The sequence below is a fragment of the Myotis davidii genome, unplaced genomic scaffold (assembly GCF_000327345.1).
Source record: "Myotis davidii unplaced genomic scaffold, ASM32734v1 scaffold594, whole genome shotgun sequence".
NCBI lineage: Eukaryota > Metazoa > Chordata > Mammalia > Chiroptera > Vespertilionidae > Myotis > Myotis davidii.
Window position 1 is genome coordinate 494160 of NW_006285787.1, and position 24717 is coordinate 518876.

General features: G+C 40.5%; 2 protein-coding genes and 1 long non-coding RNA gene across 4 annotated transcripts in view; all 3 read right to left on the reverse strand.

The window, feature by feature from the left end:
• The window catches only part of TTC5 (tetratricopeptide repeat domain 5), a 15544-nt gene extending 7587 nt beyond the window's left edge, over positions 1-7957 (reverse strand). The window contains exons 1-5 of the mRNA XM_006756750.1: positions 7848-7957; positions 6113-6245; positions 4781-4992; positions 2802-2952; positions 932-1023 (exon numbers count right to left, since the gene is read on the reverse strand). Of these exons, the coding sequence (XP_006756813.1) occupies positions 932-1023; positions 2802-2952; positions 4781-4992; positions 6113-6245; positions 7848-7952 (693 nt within the window). The 5' untranslated portion in view covers positions 7953-7957. The remainder of the gene's footprint in view (positions 1-931; positions 1024-2801; positions 2953-4780; positions 4993-6112; positions 6246-7847) is intronic.
• A 3960-nt stretch (positions 7958-11917) lies between these two features.
• On the reverse strand, positions 11918-17134 carry CCNB1IP1 (cyclin B1 interacting protein 1, E3 ubiquitin protein ligase). Its single transcript, XM_006756751.2, has 3 exons — positions 16838-17134; positions 13126-13459; positions 11918-12311 (listed from the first exon to the last, which is right to left on the reverse strand). The coding sequence occupies exons 1-3, from the start codon at positions 17132-17134 to the stop codon at positions 12109-12111; spliced, it is 834 nt and encodes a 277-aa protein (XP_006756814.1). The 3' UTR covers positions 11918-12108.
• A 6063-nt stretch (positions 17135-23197) lies between these two features.
• The window catches only part of LOC102770149, a 12166-nt gene continuing 10646 nt past the window's right edge, over positions 23198-24717 (reverse strand). For both annotated transcript variants that reach the window (XR_001512714.1, XR_435296.2), the window contains exon 4: positions 23198-23401. This is a non-coding gene — a long non-coding RNA (uncharacterized LOC102770149). The remainder of the gene's footprint in view (positions 23402-24717) is intronic.

The window sequence follows — 24717 nt, forward strand, 5'->3', positions numbered from 1 at the left end:
CATTCCGGGCTTGATCCCCAGTGTGGGGCATGCAGGAGGCAGCCAATCGATGATTCTCTCTCATCACTGATGTTTCTATCTCTCTCTCCCTCTCCCTTCCTCTCTGAAATATATATATATATGTGTATATATATATATATATAGAGAGAGAGAGAGAGAGAGAGAGAGAGAGAGAACACCAACAAAGAAAGGTGAGTATAAGGCCTAACTAAAAAGTGCTCAAAAAATCAATGTGAAGCGTTCAATAATGAGCAACCAGGCATTCAAGGCCTGAAGAAACCCCAGTGCAAGTGGTTACTGATTAAAAATGGCCCGAATGCCTAAGCAAAGCACGAGCTCTAGTGTAATAGCTCCTAGGACGTGATGCTGAATGCGCCGTATGCTGTTTTCTATCTTAGCCTGTGGGAATCCAAAGCCACAGTATGTAATGGTCAATCTGGGGATAGCACTTAATTTACACTTCAGATTCAGGTTTAATTTTTCTTAAAATACGCACACAAATTTAATAAGCATTATTTTAGTACTAGAGGCCTGATGCATGAAATTCGTGCAAGGGGCTTGGCCCTCACAGCTGCAGCTTCGTCCGGAAGGACATCTGGTCTAATTAGCATATTACGCTTTTATTATTATAGACTTTTTTCCCATTTAAAAAATGAACATGTTGGCATGGGCTCTGTGATTTGGATACACGCCTATAAAGTCTAGACAGCTCAAGGAGCTATCTAGCACTAAGGCACCACACCACAAGTGGTTACTAATACTGAGGTCATAAGCAGAAATGTCGCTTCTGTAGACACAGCTTTGCAAAACCACACACATTGGATGCCAGCAAACAGTGCCCCTCCTGCTTGCTAAAGAGCCACAAGGAAGACTGAACAACACTCTTGCTTCTGCCTCTATTCATCTGGCCAGGACGACCATAAATACTTACTGCTTGGGCATAGGCACTGAGGGCTTGCTGGGAGATCTTAGGGTTCTGGCCAGTATTGAAGTAAAGAGAAAGGTATGCATTCCCCAGAATATCTGGAAAAGAGACACAGGGTTTACATTATGCATGTGAGGAACTTGGAAGTCACCACTCCATCATAATAAAAAAAAGTTGAAGAAACAGAAAAAAAATCACAACTCTTCTTAGATTCATTATAGAGGGGACAACACCAGGCAAACCACTGCCCCCAAAATTGGAGACAGACAGGTGAATACAGGGAGCTGTGGTGAAACGGAACAGAAGCTCACAAGCTGCCACGGGAAACAGTGCTGGGGTATGAGCACCTGAACTGTAACTGATGAATTGCTGGAGGCTCAGCATGCACAAGTCTGGGAGTCAAAAAATGCAGGGGTCTCAGTCATAAGGGGAGCCCCATGATATTCTGAGATCCACCTCCAGGAGCTAACCAGGTTCCCAGAAGTATCAGTGAAAAAAATCCCCTCGTGCTTCTAGCAGAGGAAGTGAAAAACGAACATTCTGAGACGTGCTAGAGCACTCTGTTCTTAACAAAAGGAAACAAGGACGGCCCTCAGGAGAAACTAGTTAACCAGAACCTAACCAACCTGAAGAAGGGGAATACCCAACTCCACCCCACTCTAGCCATCCTGTCCCACCTAAGGGAAGAAAAAAAACTGAAACAGTGGTGGAGCATCTCCGAGCCAGTGTTTAAGATGCGATCTGTTTGCCCTAGCCAGTTTGACTCAGTGGACAGAGTGTCAGCCTGCGGACTGAAGGGTCCTAGGCTCGATTCTGGTCAGTGGCACAGGCCCAGGTTATGGGCTCGATCCCCAGTAGGGAGCATGCAGAAGGCAGCCAATCAATGATTATCTTTCATTATTGATGTTTCTAGCTCTCTCTCCCTCCCCCTTCCTCTCTGAAATCAATAAAAATATATTTTAAAAAAGAAAGATACGGCACTAGCCAGTTTGGCTCAGTAGACAGAGGGCCAGCCTGCGGACCAAAGTGTCCCAGGTTCGATTCCAGTCACGGACACATACCTTGGTTGCAGGCTCCTCCCTGGCCTGGGTCCTGGTCAGGGCACGTACAGGAGGCAACCAATCGATGTGTTTCTCTCACATCGATGTTCCTCTCTGTCTTCCCCTCTCTTCCACTCTCTCTAAAATCAATGGAAAAATATCCTCGGGTGAGGAAATAAATAAATAAATAAATAAATAAATAAATAAAATCTCACAAAATAAATATAATATTAAAAAAAAAAAAAAAAAGACACGACCTGTTTTGATCACCCTGAAAAGTCTATTAGAAAGCCTGGCACAGCCCTGCCAGAGTGGCTCAGTTGGTTGAGCACCGACCTGTGCACTGAAGGGTTACGGGTTCAATTCCCAGACAGGGCACATAACCTGGGTTGTGGATTTGATCCCCAGTTGGGGAGCACACTGAAGGCATCTAATCAATTGATGTCTCTCTCTCTCTCTTTTCCTTCGACCGTCTAAGCATGCCCTCGGGTGAGGATTTTTTTTTAAAAAGGCCTGACACAAACTAGTGATGACACTGTATTTAGTACACCCCACATACCGCTGGGATAAAGAGGCAAACATGGACCTAACGGAGAAAGGTGAACAGCCCTGCCTTGCTTATGCGGAAACATAAAACTCCTCTCTCAAATGAAGATCCAAGAGTTTGTAGAATAGTGGTTCAACAAAAGACCTTTCGGGCTTCTTCAAAACAAAGATGCCCTGGCTTCACAGTTAGAGGCAGACTCCATAGGGTAGGCTCTAGATGACTCGGGTGTGTAACCACGGTTGAGAACCACTGCCCTAGAAACTGGGTGGAGATATTTGAGAGCACTCACACCAGGAGCGGCCATCGAGGACATCCATCTGCACAGCCAATTTAGCCTGTCGGACACTGTCCATGACGTGGCGGGAATGCTCATCTCCAGAGTCAGTCCGCAGTTGGCGAAGCACCATTGACAGGTTTTGAAGGGAGACTTTGTTCTTGCACTGCAAATGGAGAAGACACATACTCAACCTCCCTGATTCTAGTTCCCCTTTCCAGATCTATTCTATCCCCATCTTCTTCTGAATCTGTTTTGTCATCAGGGGTTCTGGTCAAGATGGCAACGTAAGTAAACTCAGTACTTGTCACTTCCCACAACTACATCAAAATTACAACTAAAATACAGAACCATCACCATCCAAAACCACCTGAAGTCTAGCTGAACGGAAGTCCTACAACTAGAGAATTAAAGAAGCAGCACATCGAGACTCTGTAGCTCAAGCACATCGTGGTAGGAAGGGCAGAGACTTGGGATGGAATCACAGAACCAGCTGTTCCCAAACATACATGTTGCAATTTAAAATCAGGAGAGATATCATGGCTGTGGAGGTGTCCTTGAGGAGTGAGGAAACCCAGACCCACACCAGGTCTTCCAGCCAAGGGTTCCAGTGCTTAGAAGAGAAGTCCCCACAACTTCTGGCTATAAAAACCAGTGGGGAATGTGGCTGAATGACAGGGAGGCTGTAGGAGTCCCAGACAGTTACTCTTAAAGGGCCTGCACATGGACTTACTCAGACTCACTCACTTCCTCTGAGCTCCATCACTAGAGCAGCAGCTTGAAAGGAACCTGGGACATTTGGGGAGGGAACTAATTTGTCTAGAATCAGAGCAAGAGCTGGAGGGACAGCTTTCTCCCAGACAGAAGTGCTGGCAGAGGCCAGTGTTCCTTTGCTGAACCATCCCTCTGAACAGAGCCAACAGGCAGGTGCCAATCCTGAATCTCCATCTCACACTTTTTGCCCTGCCGTGGTGATTCTCTGAGACCCCTGGCCCTCCCTACTTGCAGGCTCATCCAAGCCATTTCCAGTGGCCTTTCATACAACTGGTCTCTCTTGCCTCATGCTTCAGTCTTTCTTAATATCTCTCAAACAAGCAGCAGCTGGCCTCAGCATGCCCTGTACCTCTCAGTAAGTGGCCCCAGGCAAGCACTAGTGGCAGCACACTTTGGTTCACAGCTTGGCCTCTCCTGGGCACCTCCAAGCCCAACACAAGTAGCAGCCATCTGCAGATTGCTTTGTAGCTCATGCTGCACGGCCCCAGGCAGGGCACAGGCAGTGGCTAACTTTGCACCTCCCAGGAGGCTCCAGAGCCAGCGTACCTGGTGGTCAGCTTCAACCATGCCAGATTACAACCCTACCATCTCCACAAGTGACACACTCAAGGGGCAGACTTGGTGAGCACCAAAGCCCCACTGAAGGAAGTCCTGCTCCATAGGTTGGCTCCTGCACAGCAGCTCTTCCACTATCGTCGCAGCCAATCCTCACAACCGACTGACCTGGGGTCAATCCCTCCCAGTGTCACCAACATCAATCGAGGCTCAACTATAACAGGACAGGGCACACAGCTCACACAAGGGCACACCTGGAGTGCCCAGCTCAGGTGACTAGGGAGGCTGAGCCACTGGGCTCTAGAGGACACCTACCTCACAAGGCGACTCTACCAAGTCCAGGAGACACAGCAGATCTACCTAATACATAAATCTGTTTTGTCATCTTAATTCTTATTGCCATGTGTATCTTAGACCCACATCTACAAGGATCAACTTGGTTGATAACTTTTCATCTACCTCTGAACCTGACTCCATCATTTTCTTCCTTTTTCAGTCCCCTATCCCTATTTTCCTCATTAAGGTCTGTTCCCCCTCCCTTCCTCCTTAGTGATTCTTTTCTCCTAGTTCCAATACAGTTCTACTCCGGTATTCATATCCTAGGGAAATTCATAGAACCAAAGAAATCCCATCTGTGTTTTCTGAGGGGACAGTGGTCAGCTCACATGGGTGAGGGCTCCTGAGAAGCAGGTGTGGGCAGCTGCAACATCCCCTTTCTTCCAGTACACCTCCCCCAGCTGGTTCCAGGCTTCCACCAGCTTGGGCTCCAACTTCACAGCCTTTGACAAAAGCTCCTCAGCCTTAGGGCTATAGTCAGGAGTCACATTCAGTGCCTTCCCAGTTAGCATCAGAACCTGTGCTTTGCCCTGGACAGAACCTAGGAGAAAGGGAAAAAGATACAGGAAAGTGGAAAAACCCAGGCAGTCTTACCGATAAGACCAGAACACTTTCTCTCAAGGAGTAACCCCACATCAGCTCTAGAAATAAAATATCTGAGGAAAAATCTTTATGAACAAATCCCTTATTGAAAGCCTACCATAGGCAGAGAACTATGTTATATAATGAGGTAACAATGAAAGCATTATCCCTACCTTTGAGGGGCTTACAATCTAGTGGAGAGGACAAAGCATGTATGTGAAAAGTTAAAACAACAATGAAAAGGAGCATGTGCTGCCCAGACGGTGTGGCTCAGAGATTGATTGACCCATGAACCAAGAGGTCACTGGTTGGATTCCCAGTCATTGCACATGCTCAGGTTGCAAGTTCCATTCCCAGTAGGGGGCATGCAGGAGGCAGCCAATTAATGATGTTTCTCTCTCTATCCCTCTCTGTTCTGCGCTCTCTCTCTCTTAAAAAAAAAAATCAATCAAAACATGTGCATACAACCAATGAATGGGCTTTAAAAGGTAAAAAAGAAAAAAAGACCCTCCAAGAAGGAAAATGATGTAAACAAAAAAAAGGCATAAACCATTTGCACGTTCATGGGAGAATGCATGATCCAACCTGAATGAAATAAAAACTTCCTCAGAGATAAGGGTAGGGGGGAAAAAGAGTCAGAAAATGGAGACTTAAATACCAGGTGAAGGGGTTTAGAGTTCAACCATTCAACAGTAGCAATCTTTGAAGACACTTGAGCAAAGAGGCAGACAAAAGGATAAAATTAAATGCTTTAAGTAATGATTTAAAAAGATAATGGCCACAGTCATTAAGTAAGTTCGTTTGGAAGTAAAAAAAAAAATTAGAGGCAGAAAGGTCAGTTAAGAAGATCACTATAATAGTTCAAGCAACAAGTATGTTATTTTATTTCATGGCATTTACTATAATCAAAGTTTAGGAAAATTAGAGGACTGAAAGGCTGCCATCCTGCAAGGGGTAATGTTTTGTTGTACCATGCTGTAGCAGCCACAAATAGGATATCCAAGAGTACACAGAAAGAGAAAAACCCTATCACATGTCAGTGATGGGCAAGGGGTTGCATGCTCCTTTGGAACTCATACCCACTACTTCCTTCATCTGCTGCAGAGTTTTCTCCATCTCCTCCCGCACATCCTGTTGCTTCCTCCCAGCATCCTCAACACTGTGTGTCTCGAAATAGCAGTCTCGAAATGAATAGAGTTGATCCACCAGTTCCTAGGAAGCACAAGGATGGTTCGATTATGTGGCGAGAACCCCAGACAAGACTTAATTGAATGACTTAAAGAATAATCTTTGTCTCTAACAAATACTTATGTCCCATACTTAATTTAAAAATCTACCCAGAACAAAGAGAATGGACCAGCACCCTGAGCATCAGTGCTTTTCAAATTTTATTGTGTGTATTATTTCCAGGACCCAGCCTGCAGAGATTCTGATTTTAGTAATTTTAGCAAAACTCAAAATATTGCATTTTAACAAGCATTCTAGACGACTGTAATAAAAATGGTCTGTAAAACACACTTTGAGAAATACACTCTTCCCTTGTACCCTAAGATGTCTGTAAGAATGAAATCAAAGCTTGCCACCATTCCCATGGATAGCAATATCACTATTCTTTTCTTCTCTATTCCATATATACACACATACACACTCTGAGTGGCCAGATTATTATGACCACCTGACATTTGTAGGCAAATTAGCTATAATTTCGCGCTGAAGTTGTTAGAAGGCCAGACCATTATAAATAGGGAAGCAAGTTGTTTTCCACGACAATAGAAGTGATTTTTTCCTGAAGATATGGGTTATCAACGCGATTTAACAGCCTTTGAACGGGATATATTAAATACATGGTAACCTTGGAATTATAGAAGTAAAAACAAAGAGAGAGAGAGAGAGAGAGAGAGAGAGAGAGACATGCACACAAACATATACACACTAATAATATTTCTATATTTCAGCCAGTCATACTAGAAATAAAGTTCAGTTAATCCAAGTCGACTGGCAGTAAAGCTCACATTCTAAAAATTGTTTATCATTTAAGTCTGCTCAAAAAAAAAAACCCAACAAAATCTCACCAATGTTTAAATTTTTGCATGAGAGCCTTTAAGCAAGTTACAAGGCTGTCACAGGTCTAATGTTTAAATTACAAGCTGTTTTATAACACAAAGAACTGAGTTTATGAGATTTAAGAAAAAAATCTTGGGTCATTAAAAGAAAGATAAAGAGTCAAGTCAGGGAGTTAGCTCCTACCTACCTAGTACAAAACACAAGTCCTATTCAAAACTGCAGTCACTTGCGGACTGGGTGGAGTCTGGTCCCCTCCCCATCAGATCCCAGAGAATAACAAAACCATTAACTACTAAAAGGAGTAACCAGGGCACAAGCGGTGCAAGCCTTTACTGTGATTACTGCCAATGTCAAAGCAGAGCAGTGAGAAACGGCCTTTGTGGGGATCAAAACAGCTCCTGGAAATCTGCCATAAACACGTGTACGCTATTTGTTATGGGTGAATCGAGGGGGTAAAAAAGGCTTCATACGAATGTGCAGGAATAAAGTTAGGAGCAACAAATCATCTTCCGCACAGGACTGAAATTAAGTCAGGTCAGCAGAAGGAGGTCCCAACACACCGCCGCGCCCCGCCCCTGGCCCGAGCGCTCCCCTGGCCCGCGGCGACGGCGCTCGGAAGTTGTTATAGTAACCACACCGACGCACGCGGCGTCCAGGGGGTGCCACGGAATTCGCAGGTACTGCTTAAACTGGGCTCCCAGCTTCTCCCCGATAACAAAAGCGCATTCGGGTTTTATCCTACGGGCCCACCTGCAATTTCTGCAAGATCTGTTTGCCTTCTTCCTCTTCATCAGCCATCGTTTCCTGGCCACGCTCGGCTACTCCGCCCCCAACTTTATAACCAGAGAGACGCATACCTACGCTCATCTTGGAGCCACAGCGACATCTAGGGCTCTGGAGGCTTGCCTGCACCTAAATAGAGGAGCTGGTTTTCAAGGAAGGATATCACTCCTAACCAGCTTAACCCAATGCCTAAAGATCAAAGGAGATGCCACGTTACAGTTCATAAACTTCATTTCCAAAATCCTAGAAACAATCTGTTCTCGGATAATTGCATGTACTGTATAGTTTTGTCTCATTTTTTCCTACTTATTTATGCCCAGATTATAATACCCCCCAAAAGAAGACAGGTTGAGAGTAGATGCTTGTGTTACAAGTTTAAAATTTGAAGGAAATGTAGTACACCTTTACAGTGATTTTCTATGTATGAGGAACTTTATCATTTTGAACACACTAACCTAATAAATCTACTACATTTGGGGTATATTAGTGCACTAATAATGCTTATTGACAGACTATATATTCAGGATACATAAGAGGCAATGAATGATGTCTCTGGAGAAGGAAATAGGGGGACTGAGAGTTGTTGGTAGGCAAAGAAAATTTCACTATGTACACTTTTGAATTTATTGTTATGTACATGTATTAGTTACTCAAAAATAAGCATAATTTTTAAATTAAAAAATTACTTACTTCCACATAGACTCTTTCTGAAAGAGACACAAGACACCTGCAACAATAACTGCTTCCAGAAACGGGAAGCCAGTGGCTGGGAGACAGGTGCCTTTTCTGTACCTTTTGAATTTGTACCATGTGAATATATTAAACTTTTTAATAATAGGTAACTATTTTAAAAGTTGCATGTAATAGTTCTAACAAAGTTTCTCTTTATTGTTTAGTTTTAATTATAGCTTACTTGTACTCCAGACTGAGTCTGTGAATCTACAGGAAGAAACAAAACCCCAAGGCAGAGCTTGGCTGGCTTGTCTCAGTGACTGAGTGTGGACCAGGAGGTCATGGTTCAATTCGTGGTCAGGGCACATGCCTGGGTTGTGTGCTTGATCCCTAGTGGGGGGTGTGTAGGAAGCAGCTGATCAATGATTCTCTCACATCTACCTCTCTCTCTCTCTCTCTCTCTCTCTTTCTCTCTCTCTCTCTCTCCCCCCCCCCCTCTCTCTCTCTTATCCTCTCCCTTCCACTCTCTAAAAATTCAATGGAAAAAATATCCTCGTGTATGGAAGAAAAATACTTTGTACTGTAATCTGTAAAATCTGTGTGATTACTATGAAATAGGAAGGGACATTTTAAAACTTTATTCATTTTAGAGAGAGAGGAGGGGTAAGAGAGAGACATCACTTTGTTGTTTCACTAATCTATGCATTCATTGGTTGATTCTTGTATGTGCCCTGAACTGGGATGGAACCTGCAACCTTGGCATATTGGGACTATGTTCGAACCAATTGAGCTACCCAGCCAGGGTTTAAAACTTTTAAGTCAGGATTTTTAATCCTCTTTCTCAGACAAGTGGTCTTTGGCACTAGTTCAATGCCAACAGGAATCCCCAATTTGGGGTGTGGTAAAGAAGGAAACTTTATTCAGTGCAAAACAGCTCAATTGTAATAGAGCATGGCACAGCTGTGAGGTAGTCCTGGGGCCAGGTGGTCCTGGAGCCAGGCCCCCCTCTCCAGCTAGACAGCTCTCCTCCGTTCCTAGTCAGCTCTGCTCTGTGCCCATCTGCTGTGGCCTATGCTGGTCTGCTCCACTCTGTTCTGGGGAGACATCTTCTGTTTCAGCTCTGGTCAGGGGAAACTACTACAGCTAAAGTCTTCAGTATTCAGTGGAAAGGGAAAGTGCACTTTAGACTGTCTAAACCACCAGAGGCCCCTCCCTGCCCACCCCCTGCTGACCCCACCCCCACATTGCTCCCCCAACGCCCCCATCAAGGGCAGGGCCAGCTGGCCAACCTCCTGTGTCCCCTCCCCTTAGCCAGCCAGGCCCAATGGGCCAGATCGGAACAGGCCACCAGACCTCACCCATGCGCAAATTGGTGCACGAGGCCTCTAGTAAGATACATAAATGTCAAATCACTATTTGTACATCTGAAACTAATATATTGTATGTCAACTAAACTTTAATAAAATAAATATTTTTGAAGAGATTTTAGTCTATACTCCTAAATTGCTTCCTATTCAATTATGTAAAACAAGGGGTATTTACTCCCCTTTCTATAATGACTAAATATTAAAAAATCATCAAATTTGCCCTGGCCAGTGTAGCTAAATGGTTAGAGAATTGGCCCTAGGACTAAAAGGTCATGGGTTTGATTCCCAGTCAAGGGCACATACCTGAGTTGCAGGTTCATTCCCTGGCCCAGTGGGGGCCCTCGCAGGAGACAACCAATCTATGTGTCTCTCTCACATCAGTATTTTTCTCTCTCTCTCTCCCTCCCTTCTTTCAGCTCTCTAAAAGGTCAATGGAAAAAAATATCTTTGGGTGAGGATTAACAACAAAAACAAAAAATCCTCAAATTATTTCAGTATGATTACCTAAAAATCAATGGGATTTGACATTTAGTATTTCATTGTAATTCTTCCCAAACCAATAAGAATAAATCACAAAACTTGATAGTTACAAAAGGCTTACTGAATAATCAAATTCAATCCCCCATTTTACAGATATAGAAACAAAAGCCCAGAAAGTTTAAACTCAAACGTGCATAACCAAAAAGGCCATAATTAGAACCCAGACATTCTATCACCCCAACCAGTATGATTTCAAGTCTTGCCTCTAATAGGACATAGTTACTGAAAGTGTCCTTCAAATTTCTTTTATGGTCTATACTTTAAATAAGTTATCTGTCAAAAATACTCACTATTTAATAAAGGAAAACAGGGAATACATTTTTTAAAGTATTTTAGCCCTAACTGGTGTGACTCAGTTGGTTGAAGACTGGTCCCATTCACCAAAAGGTGGCAGGTTCAATTACCGGTCAGTGCACATACCCAGGTTTTGATTCCATCCCCAGTCCGGGTGAGTGCTAGAGGCAACAGATGTAAGTTTCTCCTTCTCTCATGAGCACGCGCTCGTTCTCTCTCTCTCTCTCTCTCTCTCTCTCTCTCTCTCTCTCTCTCTCTCTTGTTTCCCTTGCTCTCTAAAATCAATTTAAAATTTTTAAAGTATCTTAATTAATATAACCTCTTGAGATTAATATCATATTGTAAGTTTTCTATGACAGAAGTGCATTACTAAATAAGTAAACCCAAGCACTATTTGGTTTGGCTCAGTGGATAGAAGGTCAACCTCAGACTGAAGGGTCCCAGTTTGATTCCGGTCAAGGGCACATGCCCACGTTGCAGGCTCAATCCCCACTAGGAGGAACGCAGGAGTCAGCCAATCAATGATTCTCTCTCATCATTGATGTTTCTATCTCTCCCTCTCCCTTCCTCTCTGAAATCAATAAAAATATATTTAATAAAAAATAATAAATAAATCAAGACAACAGCTGACAAAACAGTAAAGGAATAATTTTATTTTTAAATAAATGGCAAAAACTCAACTTTACAAAATAACTTTATCAATGTAAATAATTTTTAAATAGAAATAAGAACTGATCATATGTACATCAAATTATACTCCCATTCACTGAATGAGCACATACATTCCAAACAAGTTAATGCAAGAGCAAATATGTAAATATATAGGAATAAATGTATACACCCAAATAACAAACTACAGACATACATTACCCTTTCCTGAGAACTAAATCTGCTCATAAATATACTGGAAAATACAGCAAAATATCAATATAAAGGAACATGCATATACATATAGGCATAAATACCAAACTCCAAAATGACATGCTGACATATAACACAGGTGCTTTTATACATATGCATAAACATATAGCTCAGTCAGAAACGCCCAGACAGAAACAAATTGTGATCTACAAAGCACCTTATAATATTATAACCTTCCTACTACTGGTAAAAACTCAACAGTTCACAATGAAATTGAGTTTAATAAAATGCTCATGCTTTAAATAATCAAAACAGAAAAAGGAACCAGATTCTAAAGCCACTCCTCATTGCCACTCAATTTCTTAAAAATTGAATATGTGAAGACAACTTCAAAACTTAGTAGCACAGGGAGGTTGGTGACTCCTATCTAGAATAAAGATTATTTGATAAATGTAATCACTAAAAGTGAACAGAGAAACATTTTGTAAAGTGCATTAAATTCTTTTTACTTTAAAGGCCCTGCTAGAGACTTGCTGCTGCTCTAATTCACGACTTGGAGATGCAAAACTAAAAAAGTTGTTGCTGGGTTCAGGTGCTGTGGGAGAACCCATAAAAAATGGTCTGAACTGAAAATCTCCGTCTCCACCACCCTGGTTTTGAACTGGTGTACTGTCCAAAGGAAACTTGGATTTGTTCCCTGGGGGGGAAAGAAGGGGAAAACTTAAGCATCTATTTACTTACAAATTTTTAAAACCAAAAAGACAAAATTCATTCAATAAATATTTTAACAGAACTCAATTCATACAAGACAAATAAAATATAAACCTAATGTTAAATAAAGAAAAGGACCATCATAGTCTCCATCCCTCCCCCTGACCACAGTATAAATACTGTACCTTCTTCTGTCATGCAATTTCCAATTACAGCCATGACCTCATCACCAAAAGTAATTTGACACAATGAAATACATTTTTAGCCTTGACTGGTGTGACTCAGTTGGTTAAAGCATTGCCCTGTGCACCAAAAGTTCATGGATTTGATTCCCAGAGGGCACATACCTACGTTGTGGATTCAATCCCCAGTTGTCAGGGCACTTATAGGAGGCAACTGATATCTACCTATCTATCTATCTATCTTCTTCCCTTCCTCCATCCCTCCCTCTCTAAAAATCAACTTAACAAATAATAATCATAATTAATTAATTAATGGCAGCTAATATTATTATTACTGTAACTAAATAGCTTTCCATTTAAAGTAATAATTTGTGAAATTTTATTTTGAAGATATTTACTTTCTGTTCAAATTGAAGCTGTAACTTAAACATAAACAAATATAATAGATAAAAGATAATAGATAAATGATGTAAAGAATGAGACATGGATGAAGAATAGAGCCTATCACCATTCTCAGCCTTTGGAGTCTCTACTAACTACTTGGAGCCATGCAGAACACAATGTGGAAAATCACTGATTTAAAGAACAAATATTAGATAATTATATGTCCTTCCTTACCTAATGGGAAGCCAAAAATACCACAATTGGAAATCATGGATGGTTCAAAGTTACCTTCCTGATTAGCAATAGTGATGTTTCGTAGCCTAAGGCTATCATAGAGGCCTTGGAGCTTTTGATACTGACGATTCCGCTCCATAAGTTTCTCAGAGATGTCACTGAACTTTTTCTTGTATTCTTCTAGCACTTTCTTCATTGAGGTGACCTCTCCTTTCATTGAGGTCAATTCTACATCCTTGCTCTGTATTTGCTGAGTATATATCTTCTCCATCTGCTTCAGATGACCCTCAGCTTTGCTAAATTTGTATTCTTGATAGAGACGCTCCTGATGTACCTGTCCCAAGAGAGGAGAAAAAAAGATTTTTAAGTTAATAAATACAAAATTTATATATTGTAAAACTTTACAAATGCAAAAAGAAAAGAAAGATGATTATCCTGGGGTATTATTAACATTTAGAACCATGTTAAGAAGTAATCGGGGTGTACAATAGGATGATTATTATAGAAAGTAATATGTTATGTAACTAAATGCATAAAAAAATCTGGAGGAATACTATCACACCACTACCATTACACCAACAAAAGAAGTAAGCATTTGTCTAACTTTTACAAATGACATGTAGTCCAAAAATTTTTTGTATGCAGGCATATAAACATAACCAAAGGACGCAAGACACGGGGGGTGGGGGTTGAGGGCATGTAACGGGGGGTAAGGGAGGCTGGGGGAAGGTCAATGGGGAAAAAAGAGGAGACATATGTACTACTATTTGTAATACTTTAAACAATAAAATAAAATTTAAAAAATTATATTGGGATTAGGGGTGGGAGGGGGAAGAAGGGGGAATTATGATGCTTTTTTGTTAAACTAGAAGGAATATACTATATCTACTAATAAAAACTATTATTTATTGAAAAATAAAAAAAGTTTAAAAAAGAAATATAATCTGCCCTAGCCTGTTTGACTCAGTGGATAGATCATTGGCCTGCAGACTGAAGGGTCCCAGGTTTGATTCAGGTCAAGGGCACATGCCCGGGTTGAGGGCTTGATCCCCGGTAGAGGGTATATAGGAGGCAGCTGATCAATGGTTCTCTTTCATCATTGATGTTTCTATCTCCCTCTCCCTCTCCCTTCCTCTCTGAAATCAATAAAAAAATTTTTTTTAAAAAGAAATATAATCCTATGTTTTAAGTAATCATAATACAAAGAACAGATTATAAGATAGCCCCCAATTATTCCTGTCTCCTTGGTATTACTAGTATATTCCCTTCCTTGAGTGTGGATGGGAGACCTGTAACTAAAACACAGAAAAAAATTACAAGATGTCACTTCATGAGAATATAAGATCTGTCTTGTTAGTACACTCTCTCTTGTTGGCTTTGTGAAAGCATGCAGCCATCCTGGGAAGGCCAACAGGGCAAGTATCTGAGAGGAGACTCTGGGCAATAGCCAGCAATATACTTAGGTCACGGTGAATCGACTCATAGATTTTACACCTTTCACAAAATTAACTCAAAATGGATCACAGACCTGAATGTAAAATATAAAACTATAAAATTCCTACAAGATAACATAGGAGAAAATCTAAACACATTGTTTGCGAGTAGTTTTTATCGCGCGCTAACAGGTGGCGCGGGCCATTTTTGCTAATTTTTTGCGCAAATGGCAACGTTCAGTAAAATTACGATAACTTTAGTTTACGTATTTATACGTTACCTGCATTCTACCGCTAGTCTATAAAAAACGTATTAATATGTGTCCCGTGCTCTACTACCAGTCAACGTAAAACGTATAAGTAAAACGTATAAATATGTTTCCCGCATACAATGTGTAAATGACCTTGGGTTTGGCGGTGACTTTTTACTAGTATATATAACACCAAAGACAAAATGTACTTAAGAATTGATAAGCTAGACTTCATTAAAATTAAAATTTTCTGCTCGTGAAAGACAATGTCAAGAGAATAAAAGATAAGCCACAGACTAATCTATATATATATATAAAACCCTTAATGACTGAAGGACTGAACGACCAAACGACTGGTCAACTGGTTGCTATGATGTGCACTGACCACCAGGGGGCAGATGCTCAATGCAGGAGCTGCCTCCTGGTGGTCAGTGTGCTCCCACAGCCAACTTACCTATATCCAATTGGTAAGTCGAAAGTATGGAGAACCAAGTACCCTCATATGCTTCTTAATAGAACACACTGATATAACCTAATTTGAGGGCAATTTAAAAATACTGCAATTTAGCCCAGCTGGCGTGGCTCAGTGGTTGAGCATCGATCTATGAACCAGGAGGTCACTGTATGATTCCCGGTCAGGGTGCATTCCTGGATTGTGGGCTCAACCCCTGATGTGGGGTCCTGCAGGAGGCAGCCAATCAATGATTCTCTCTCATCATTGATGTTTCCATCTCTCTCTCTCCCTCTGCCTTCCTCTCTGAAATCAATAAATATATTTTTTAAGCCCTAGCCCATGGACTGAAGATCCCAGGTTAGATTCTGGTCAGGATCATGTACTTTGGTTACAGGCTTTATCTCTGGCCCTGGTTGGGGTGCGTGCAAGAGGCAACCAATCGATGTGTCTGACATCGATGTTTCTCTCTCTGTCTCCCTTCCCTTCCACTCTCTAAAAATCAATGGAAAAATATCCTCTGGTGCCCAGCTGGTGTGGCTCAGTGGTTGAGTGTTGACCTATGAACCATGATCCACAATAGAAAATGTGCAGGGGGCAGCCGATCAATGATTCTTTCTCATCATTGATGTTTCTAGCTCTCTCTCCCTCTCACTACCTCTCTGAAATCAATAAAAATATTTTTTTAAAAAGAAAAATATCCTTGGGTGAGAATTAACAAAAAACAATGTGCAAATTGTTTAAATACTGCAATTTAAAAAACATTAGAACCCATTTCCTCAAGTGGATTATGCAGTTGAAATTGATTTATCTAGCCCTAAGCAGTTTGGCTCAGTGGATAGAGCGTCAGCCTGCGGACTGAATGGTCCCAGGTTCGATTCCGGTCAAGGGCATATACCTTGGTTGCGGGCACATCCCCAGTGGGGAGTGTGCAGGAGGCAGCTGATTGATGTTTCTCTCTCATCGATGTTTCTAACTCTCTATCCCTCTCCCTTCCTCTCTGTAAAAAATCGATAAAATATATTTTTTTAAAAGAAATTGACTTATCTATCTTCAGGAATTTAATCTTAGCAAATAATTAAAGACATGCATTTGATATTAATAATGCTCATCAAAGCATTTTTAATAACTTGGAAATAAATTATGATTCAATACAATCATTAAAATTATAATTACATAATGCTTAATTTAAAAATATTTAAAAAAATATTCATAATAGGCATAATATATCATCAACTTTAACTGGCCATAAAAACAGTATGTTTGTTATTATCCTTTTTTATAAAGACAAAAATATATACTTATATATAAAATACATATTTATATACATAAAAGTAGTAATACACAAAATATCAACAATAATTATCTCTGAGTGATGGAATTATGGTTTTTTAAATTGTTCTTTCTTCTGGATTTTCAACAATAAATACATTACTTTTAAAGAAAAAATGTATTAAAAAGAAAGTTTTCCATACATTCATAAAAAATAAATACAAACACAAGTGAAGGAAAAACATTAGAAACTTCTACATATACCTCAAATCATACTCTCCAAAGAAACTAGCCTAAGCACTAACCTGGTATGTCCAGAAGGCCAGTGCTCGGGAGCTAATGTCCAACACAATCTCTGGTCGAAGTCCGGCCAGTACCATGGCTTTATATTCCTCTGATGGACTGAGTTCTGTACGGACAATATCTAGTTTTCCAGAAAGGGTACTGTTGCAAGCTGGGCAGATAGCTGGCGAACGACTAAACTCACCGCTGCCATGCTGATCACAGAAAATGTGAGAGCAGGCAGTGACCCACGCATAACCAGAGAGCTTGATGCGACACTTTCGATAATTACAAAGCAGCATGTCGTCACACAAAGACATAATATACAGTGAGGTCCCAGATTCTGAAATGAATCCTAATAAGCAGGAAATGAAAAGGTCAAATAAATCAAATTGCAGTGAAAATGAAGTAAATAACAAATAAAGAAACCATGTTTTAATTTTATAATAATGTACATTTATGTTTTTGCATTTATTACATTTAATATATTGTGTTGATTTTAATCACTTAACCATATTAATTGTGCTCCTTTGTGCAAACCACTACAAAGGCCTTGAAAAAAATTTAATGGAAAAGTTAAGACACAGGTGGTTACAAATTTTAGTAAAATAAAAAATAGTATGTACATGGGGGGAAAGTTTACAAAGTACAAATAAAAAATTAAATTAGTGCTTATTGTCATTCCTTAACACATACACAAAAATCCCAATTTATTACCCATTCTTAGTTTGCTAGGATAGTTCAGTATCACTCTCACACTCGGCAGACAGGACAGTCCAGGAACTGACCAGCCATCCTTTAGTGCCAAATACTTTGAGGTTTTGCGTATATGCTGATTTCTCAGGTTCTTCACCTACAGAGTCCTAGTAACCTGATACTATTAAATGGAAACTAACCTCATCCACCCAAGTGATGGAGCATTACGAAGCACGAAAAACTGCGTAAACGCAGGTATGTTTATCATGAGATCAACATTCGCCGGTTATTATAAATCCTATTCCATGCTACGCTTCCATTTAAAACATCTGTAAAACTAAATATACTCTTAAGTTACTTTTCAATATAGTGTTCACTCTTATTGGAATTTTACTAACCCGCACAGGGCAGCAATCTTCTGGATACACTAAAATAAGTCATAAACTAAAAACAATAATAATAATAATAATAATAATAATAATAATAATACACCAATTAGACGCCAAGAAAAAATGTTCACATTTCTCCAGTGACAAATATGTCAAGAATGCTGCATTGGGCCCTGCCGGTTTGGCTCAGTGGTTAGGGCGTGGTTTCTCTCCCACCCCCCACCCGCCACACACACCCCCCGAAGGGTCCGGGTGGTATTCTGGCCAAGGGCTCGTGCCTCGGTTGCACGCTCCATCCCGCCCCAGTGTGGGGCGTGGGGGAGGCAGCCCATCTCTCGCACCGATGTCTCTCTCTGTCTCTCCCCTCCCTTCCAGTCTCTCTAATAATCAATGGACAAATATTAACAACAACCAGAAATGTTACATTGGTCACAGGGTGGACAAGGACACTGACACTTTGCCCTCAGCGTGAGTCTCCACAGGTGTACGGCAGGCCAGGCCGCCGCGGTTAGGAGGCCTGTTTTCCCTCCGCACGGTAATGGGCAGCGGGGAAGCAGAAGAGCTGGGAACAGTCTCAAAGCCGAGACCGTTCTCGAAGAGCGAGAGGCACAGATAATACCAGCTTCTCCACGAGATGCGGAAAGAGCCAATTTAGCGAGCTGTCCAGTTTTCAAGGGCCAACTTTTTGAGATTTGGATTCACAGAAACATCACTCAGAAATTCTCGGCCGACTTTCCGTGCTGGACACAGAAAATAATTCTAATGACATACCTAAGCTGAGGCGACACAAGAGAAAAAAGCGCGGGAAAACGCGGTTCTCTCCACCACGCCAGCACCCGAAAGCATTCGTTGCACGCGTCGCCACTACAGCTGAGAGCGCATGCGCAGTCCCCAGAGCGCATGCGCAGAGTCGCCCAGGAGCCTGTCGGGAATTCCAGCCGCTTAGGATGCTGGGACCCGCCCGCTGTGACACCGAACTTGGGCCATGCACCCACCAGGCATGCCTGTCTCAGGCGCTGTGAGGACGCAATTCCCACTGAGCCTGGTCTAGGTTTCCGACTTGGGAGCCCTACTGTCGTGGAGTGTCCTTTAGTGCCCTCGACCAGCCCCGAGTCCCATCCTGGGGTAACATCTGATGCCAGGCTCCTGAGGGTAAGAGCAGGGAGGCGCCAGTTGAGAAGCACAGGGCCGCCTCTGAGTAGGTGTTTATCCAGGGAAAATATGGGGGATGCCCACTGGGCAGCACAGGCTTTCTTAGTTTCAAAAAAAATTACCCCAAATCGTGATACCTAAAACTGGACAGCTGTCACCTACGCATTGAGGTAGATTCTGCCATTTTATTTTTTGTCCATCTTGAAATAGACGTATTTCCAGCTTTTACACATCCTCTATATACGGAAGACTTAAATAGAATTTTCCTTGGTTGAGAGTCCACATTATGCACATTCATTAAAACGCTTGAAATGAAGCAATCGGATCAGGCGCCACAGGTGTTTTTGAGGTGATCTGCCCGTGCACTCTCCTGGATCTGTTTGTGGTTATTAAAAGTGTATACCCGTTGGGCCCTAATGTTTTTACCTGTTACTTTCTTTTTTCTGCTGTGATTTTTTGCTCAATGCCGTGTATTAGAAATTAAGCTGGGGAGGGCTTGAGGGGTCCCCCTTATATAAGCCTTAACACTGTCTTTTGTAGCCACCTCTCCAGGTGATGTGACTCCACTATGAATCTGTGATACACGATCCAATGAATCAGCAAAAATGATCACCAAGTCCTGCAAACCCTGTATGGGTTGTGAATGTTACTAAATCCCCTTCAGACAAAAACCTATCCTAATAAAACAACTTCCTACTAGTTTTTTGTTTTATTTTTTTGCAACTTGTTCACAGTAACTGGAAAGGCTTATCTTGGCCTTTGTATACATTTCAATGTCTATCTTCTGAGAATTTACAGAGATAATTCTAGTGGTACAAATTAGATGAAACAAAAAATGTAGCCTTTGACTTCTATTTTGGCAATATGAGCCTTTTGTGCATTTTCTGGACTTGACTATGCCAAATGTAGAAATAAATACAAAAGGATAGTGTCTTTTAAAGTTATAAAACACAAAGCAATCAAATTCCACCAGCATAAGTACCTAACGTTGTAATCCTAGCCATTACCTTTGTTCTGCAATATCCCTTCCTACTTCATTAAGATCATCCCACAGATTCCCCAAACCTAGTGTCCCCCACACCATTGTTTCCAACTTCCAACCCATTTGGCTAAAAACCTGTGTGAGTTACTATATTATCTCAGTGTATATAGTGTGGGAGCTACAAAGTCTTAATATCGCAGAAGTCTGGAACACTAAGAACTGAACTGGTTCTTGGTAATATGTGTCCTGTTCTCATAGTGTAAATTCTTCCCTGGATTATTTCTAGGATGCTCTGGAGATAAGACCACTGAAATCAAGGCAGAGACACAGAGACCCATTCACCAAAGTTTTTTAAATATTGTTTTTTATTATTAAATATCAAGAATATAAAATATATGAATGACTACTTTTCTCACATATGATATTTAAATGAACACATTATATATAATTTCGGCACCCCTATATACATCTCAATCCCATTTTCTTCATACCTCTCCAGAGGTAAAACCTGATTTTGGTGTTTATCATTCTCATACATGTTTTTAGTATGTGTACACATCAGTCTTTGTTTTCATGATCTAAAATGACTATCTTATAGCATATATCACTAGGCCATTTTAACTCGTTTTTGAAATGTAGTCAATACACAGTTTGTAATAACAGCTAAATATACACATATACCACCATTTATCCATTTTCTAATGGACATAGGTTCCTAAGTTTTACAATAAAATAAAAATACTGAAATAGAGATCAACCAAAGGACTTGTATGCCTGCATATAAGCATAACCAATGGACATAAGACACTGGGGGTTAGGGGAGGCTAGGGGACTGTCTAGGGTGGGGGGGGGGGGAAATGGACACATATGTAATACCCTTTGTAATACTTTAAGCAATAAAAAAAAAAAATACTGAAATGAACTTTTAGTATGTCTTCTTGATTATACAGGCCAAGAATTCCTATAGAATGTAATACCCAAAGACAGGGTTAGTGTATAAGCATTTTCAATAAATCTAGTTGTTGCCCTAACTGGTTTGGCTCAGTGACTAGAGTGTCGGCCTACAGACTGATGGTTCGATTCCAGTCAAGGGCATGTACCTTGGTTGCGGGCACATCCCCAGTGTGGGGTGTGCAGGAGCCAGCTGATCTATGTTTCTCTCTTTGATGTTTCTAAGTCTCCCTCTCTGTGAAAACATCAATAAAATATATATATTTTTAAAAGAAATCTAGTTGTTGCCAAACCATTCTCCAAAATATAAGTTAAATTTCTTTGCCATCAGCAAAGATGAGATCCTATTGTTCCTGACCCATCAACATGTGAAAGTGTCAGGTTTTTTGTTTCAACATTAGCCGATCTGATCGCAGTGAAATGGTATCTCAGTGTTTTAATTTGTAATTCTTTGATTACTAGTGAGATTAAACATCTTTTCAAGGTCCTCATCTGTAACTTGCCCACTCATATTATTTGATCATTTTCTTGATTTATATGGAATCCTTTGTCAGTTACATGGCACGCAAACATAAGTTTGAATTTTACTATACACAAATCAGTCATTCTTTTGTACTTTTATCTATCCCAATGTTATACTTTGCTTTTCTATAATTTTAAAGTTTGAACTTTATTCCATTTTTCCTAACATAGGAGTCTCGATAAAATGGCAGCACTATTTGTGCTTATATATAACTTATACCATTTAATCACAGGTTACTTTCACCTTTCAAAAATGCTAGTTACCATGAAGTTTGATTTTGAATAGATAATTCTAAGTACCTATCAGCTATATTATGATAGTACTTTTCCCTCATTATCATTGAATATTACACTGTTAGCATCATCCATTCTAAAGAACAGGCTTCATATTCCAACAGGTTATTATAGTTGCATGTGTGTGATTCTGGTATGAGTATTAAATTATATTCCAAACCAGAGTGAAGTATAGCAGAATTCCAATATTTGGATGTGTATTTTACACACTTTGCATGTACTTTACATTCTCGTGGATATAAGTACAGATATATGGGGCAAAAAATTCCCTGTACTATAATTTAGCCAGAACAACTGAGAATATTTCAACATATATATGTGGCTAATATGCAAAGTGTCCCCTCAGTAGTTCAACCAGGATTTGATTGCTCGCTATGATGCACGCTGGCCATCAGGGGGTGACGCAGAATGAAGGAAGGCCCCCGATGGGCCCTAATCAATGGCCAGGCCTAGGGACCCTACCCATGCTCGAATTTCATGCACCGGGCCTCTATTTAAATATAAAGCAGAAATAATGCCTTAAAAAAAAACCAAAACACTTTATTTTTTCCCATCATCATTTATCCTCTCTATGCCCTCTTCCACCTCTTCCCCTCTTAAATTAATGACTTTTTAACCATTCTTGACTGGTATGTGCAATTTAAACCAAAGATAAATATAAGGCTATAAAATGTTAATAAAAGATTGCCCATTAAATATCAGTAAGCTTTTGCATATCTATTCCTCACATACATAGTTTTCACAACCATTCATTATTGCCTCTTAAAGGATCAAACATCATAATCAGATTTTAAGTTTTAGGTTCTGGCTGGGTTGGAGGGTCATTCTCATATGCCAAGGTTATGGGTTTGATACCCAGTCAAGGCACATACAGGAATCAACCAATGAGTGCATATGTAAGTGGAAGAGCAAATCGATGTTTCTTTCTCCCCTCCTCCCTCTCTAAAAATCAGTAAGTGCCCTAGCCAGTTTGGCTCAGTGGATAGAGTGTTGGCCTGCGAACTTAAGGGTCCCAGGTTCAGTTCCAGCCAGGGGCACATGCCCAGGTTGTGGGCTCAATCCCCAGTAGGGGGTGTGCAGGAGGCAGCCAATCAATGATTCTCTCTCCTCATTGATGTTTCTATCTCTATCTCTCTCTCCTTTCTTCTCTGAAATAAATAAAAATATAAAATAAATAAATAAAATCAATAAGTAATTTTTATTTCAAAAAAAAGATTTTTGGGTAGACTCACTAGTACCCAGAGAGTTTAATGCACCTATATATACAGTTTACATTAGAGTCAAAATTAATTCCCGGTTTTTCTATTTAAATGTCTTGTTGAAATCCCATTAAAATGGTTGCCATTTTCCAGGGATTAAAAAATAATAAAATTAATGGAAATTGATTCACTTCAAAATTATTTTTTGAGTATGTATTATAGACCAGGTGTTAAGGATAAGGAAGTTATCCTGCTTTCATGAAGTTTACAATCTAGCAAAGAATTTAAGGATGATAAAATAAATATTTTACTCTTTCCTTTGTTTACTGCCTCATGTTTTTTCAAGTTGATTCTATAAGCCATTTTTGGTGAGAAAAGTCAGCTTCCATCTACGCCTTCATACTGCAAAAGAAAAAAAAAGGTTTTACTATTGTCTTGAATATGTGAACAATCACTCAGTAGAAAACTGAGTAAACCATTTAAAAATGCATGACTTCAGAATAGTATGTTTCAGCAATTTACTAGAGCTCTTTCTCATATAGCCCAGATCAGTGTCATTCAAATACTATTACAATTAAAGATTTCTCTAAAGATAATATCCTCATGTCTTAAAATTATTTTTTTTTATTAATCACAGATAAATTTTTTTAATCCAACATTACCACCTGGCTTATAATTGTTTGACTCCGCAAAAATCAGAAGGCACTAATGGACAGCCAACCCATCCCATGGTGCTCTGAGTGAAGACAAGTCAGCTTAGATATATGATGGACTAAAATCCCACTACTTAAGGCTACAAGCAGTGAGAGGAACAGCCATCAGAGTTTATCTCCAATCATCTTAACAAACATTTTAATAAATGGTCTAAGACAGCGGTTCTCAACCTGTGGGTCGTGACCCCTTTGGGGGTCAAACGACCCTTTCACAGGGGTCACCTAAGACCATCGGAAAACACCTATATAATTACATATTGTTTTTGTACTTAATCACTATGCTTTAATTATATTCAATTTGTAACAATGAAAATACATCCTGCATATCAGATATTTCCATTACAATTCATAACAGTAGCAAAATTACAGTTATGAAGTAGCAACGAAAATAATTTTATGGTTGGGGGTCACCACAACATGAGGAACTGTATTAAAGGGTCATGGCATTAGGAAGGTTGAGAACCACTGGTCTAAGAAGTATTTATTAAAAACATCAAGTGACTCTTACAGGAATCACTACATCTAAATTTTTATGGTCAGCCAAGTACTCAAAGAACCATTAAATATCAATTAGCCCAGCTAGATAGGCAAAATGAGGAACTCGATAAATAAATTAGTGGCAAAAACAACTAAAGAAAATGTTACTGGAACAATTATATAGGAATACACAGGTTTTGACTCTAATTCTAGAATTAAAGTAGGCTTTAGGGTAAAAGATAATGAGGGATAGGCTAATTGGAAGGTACAGATAAGCAGTGAACAAAGAATCTCCAACAACCTCTTATGCAGATACTAGGAACCCAGTGCACAAATTCATGCACCTTGAAAGGAACTGTGGGCTGTGAAGCTGCAGTGGGCACAGGGGTGGGTCTTGGCCTATCCTCTGCACTCCCGCCCAGCCCCACTCACTGTGGCCCCCAGTCTCCTGTCTGCCAGCAGCCCCGCTCCCACCCCCGCCCCTCCCATGTGGCGCTGACAGCGCCAGCCCCCCCTCCATCTGCTGGT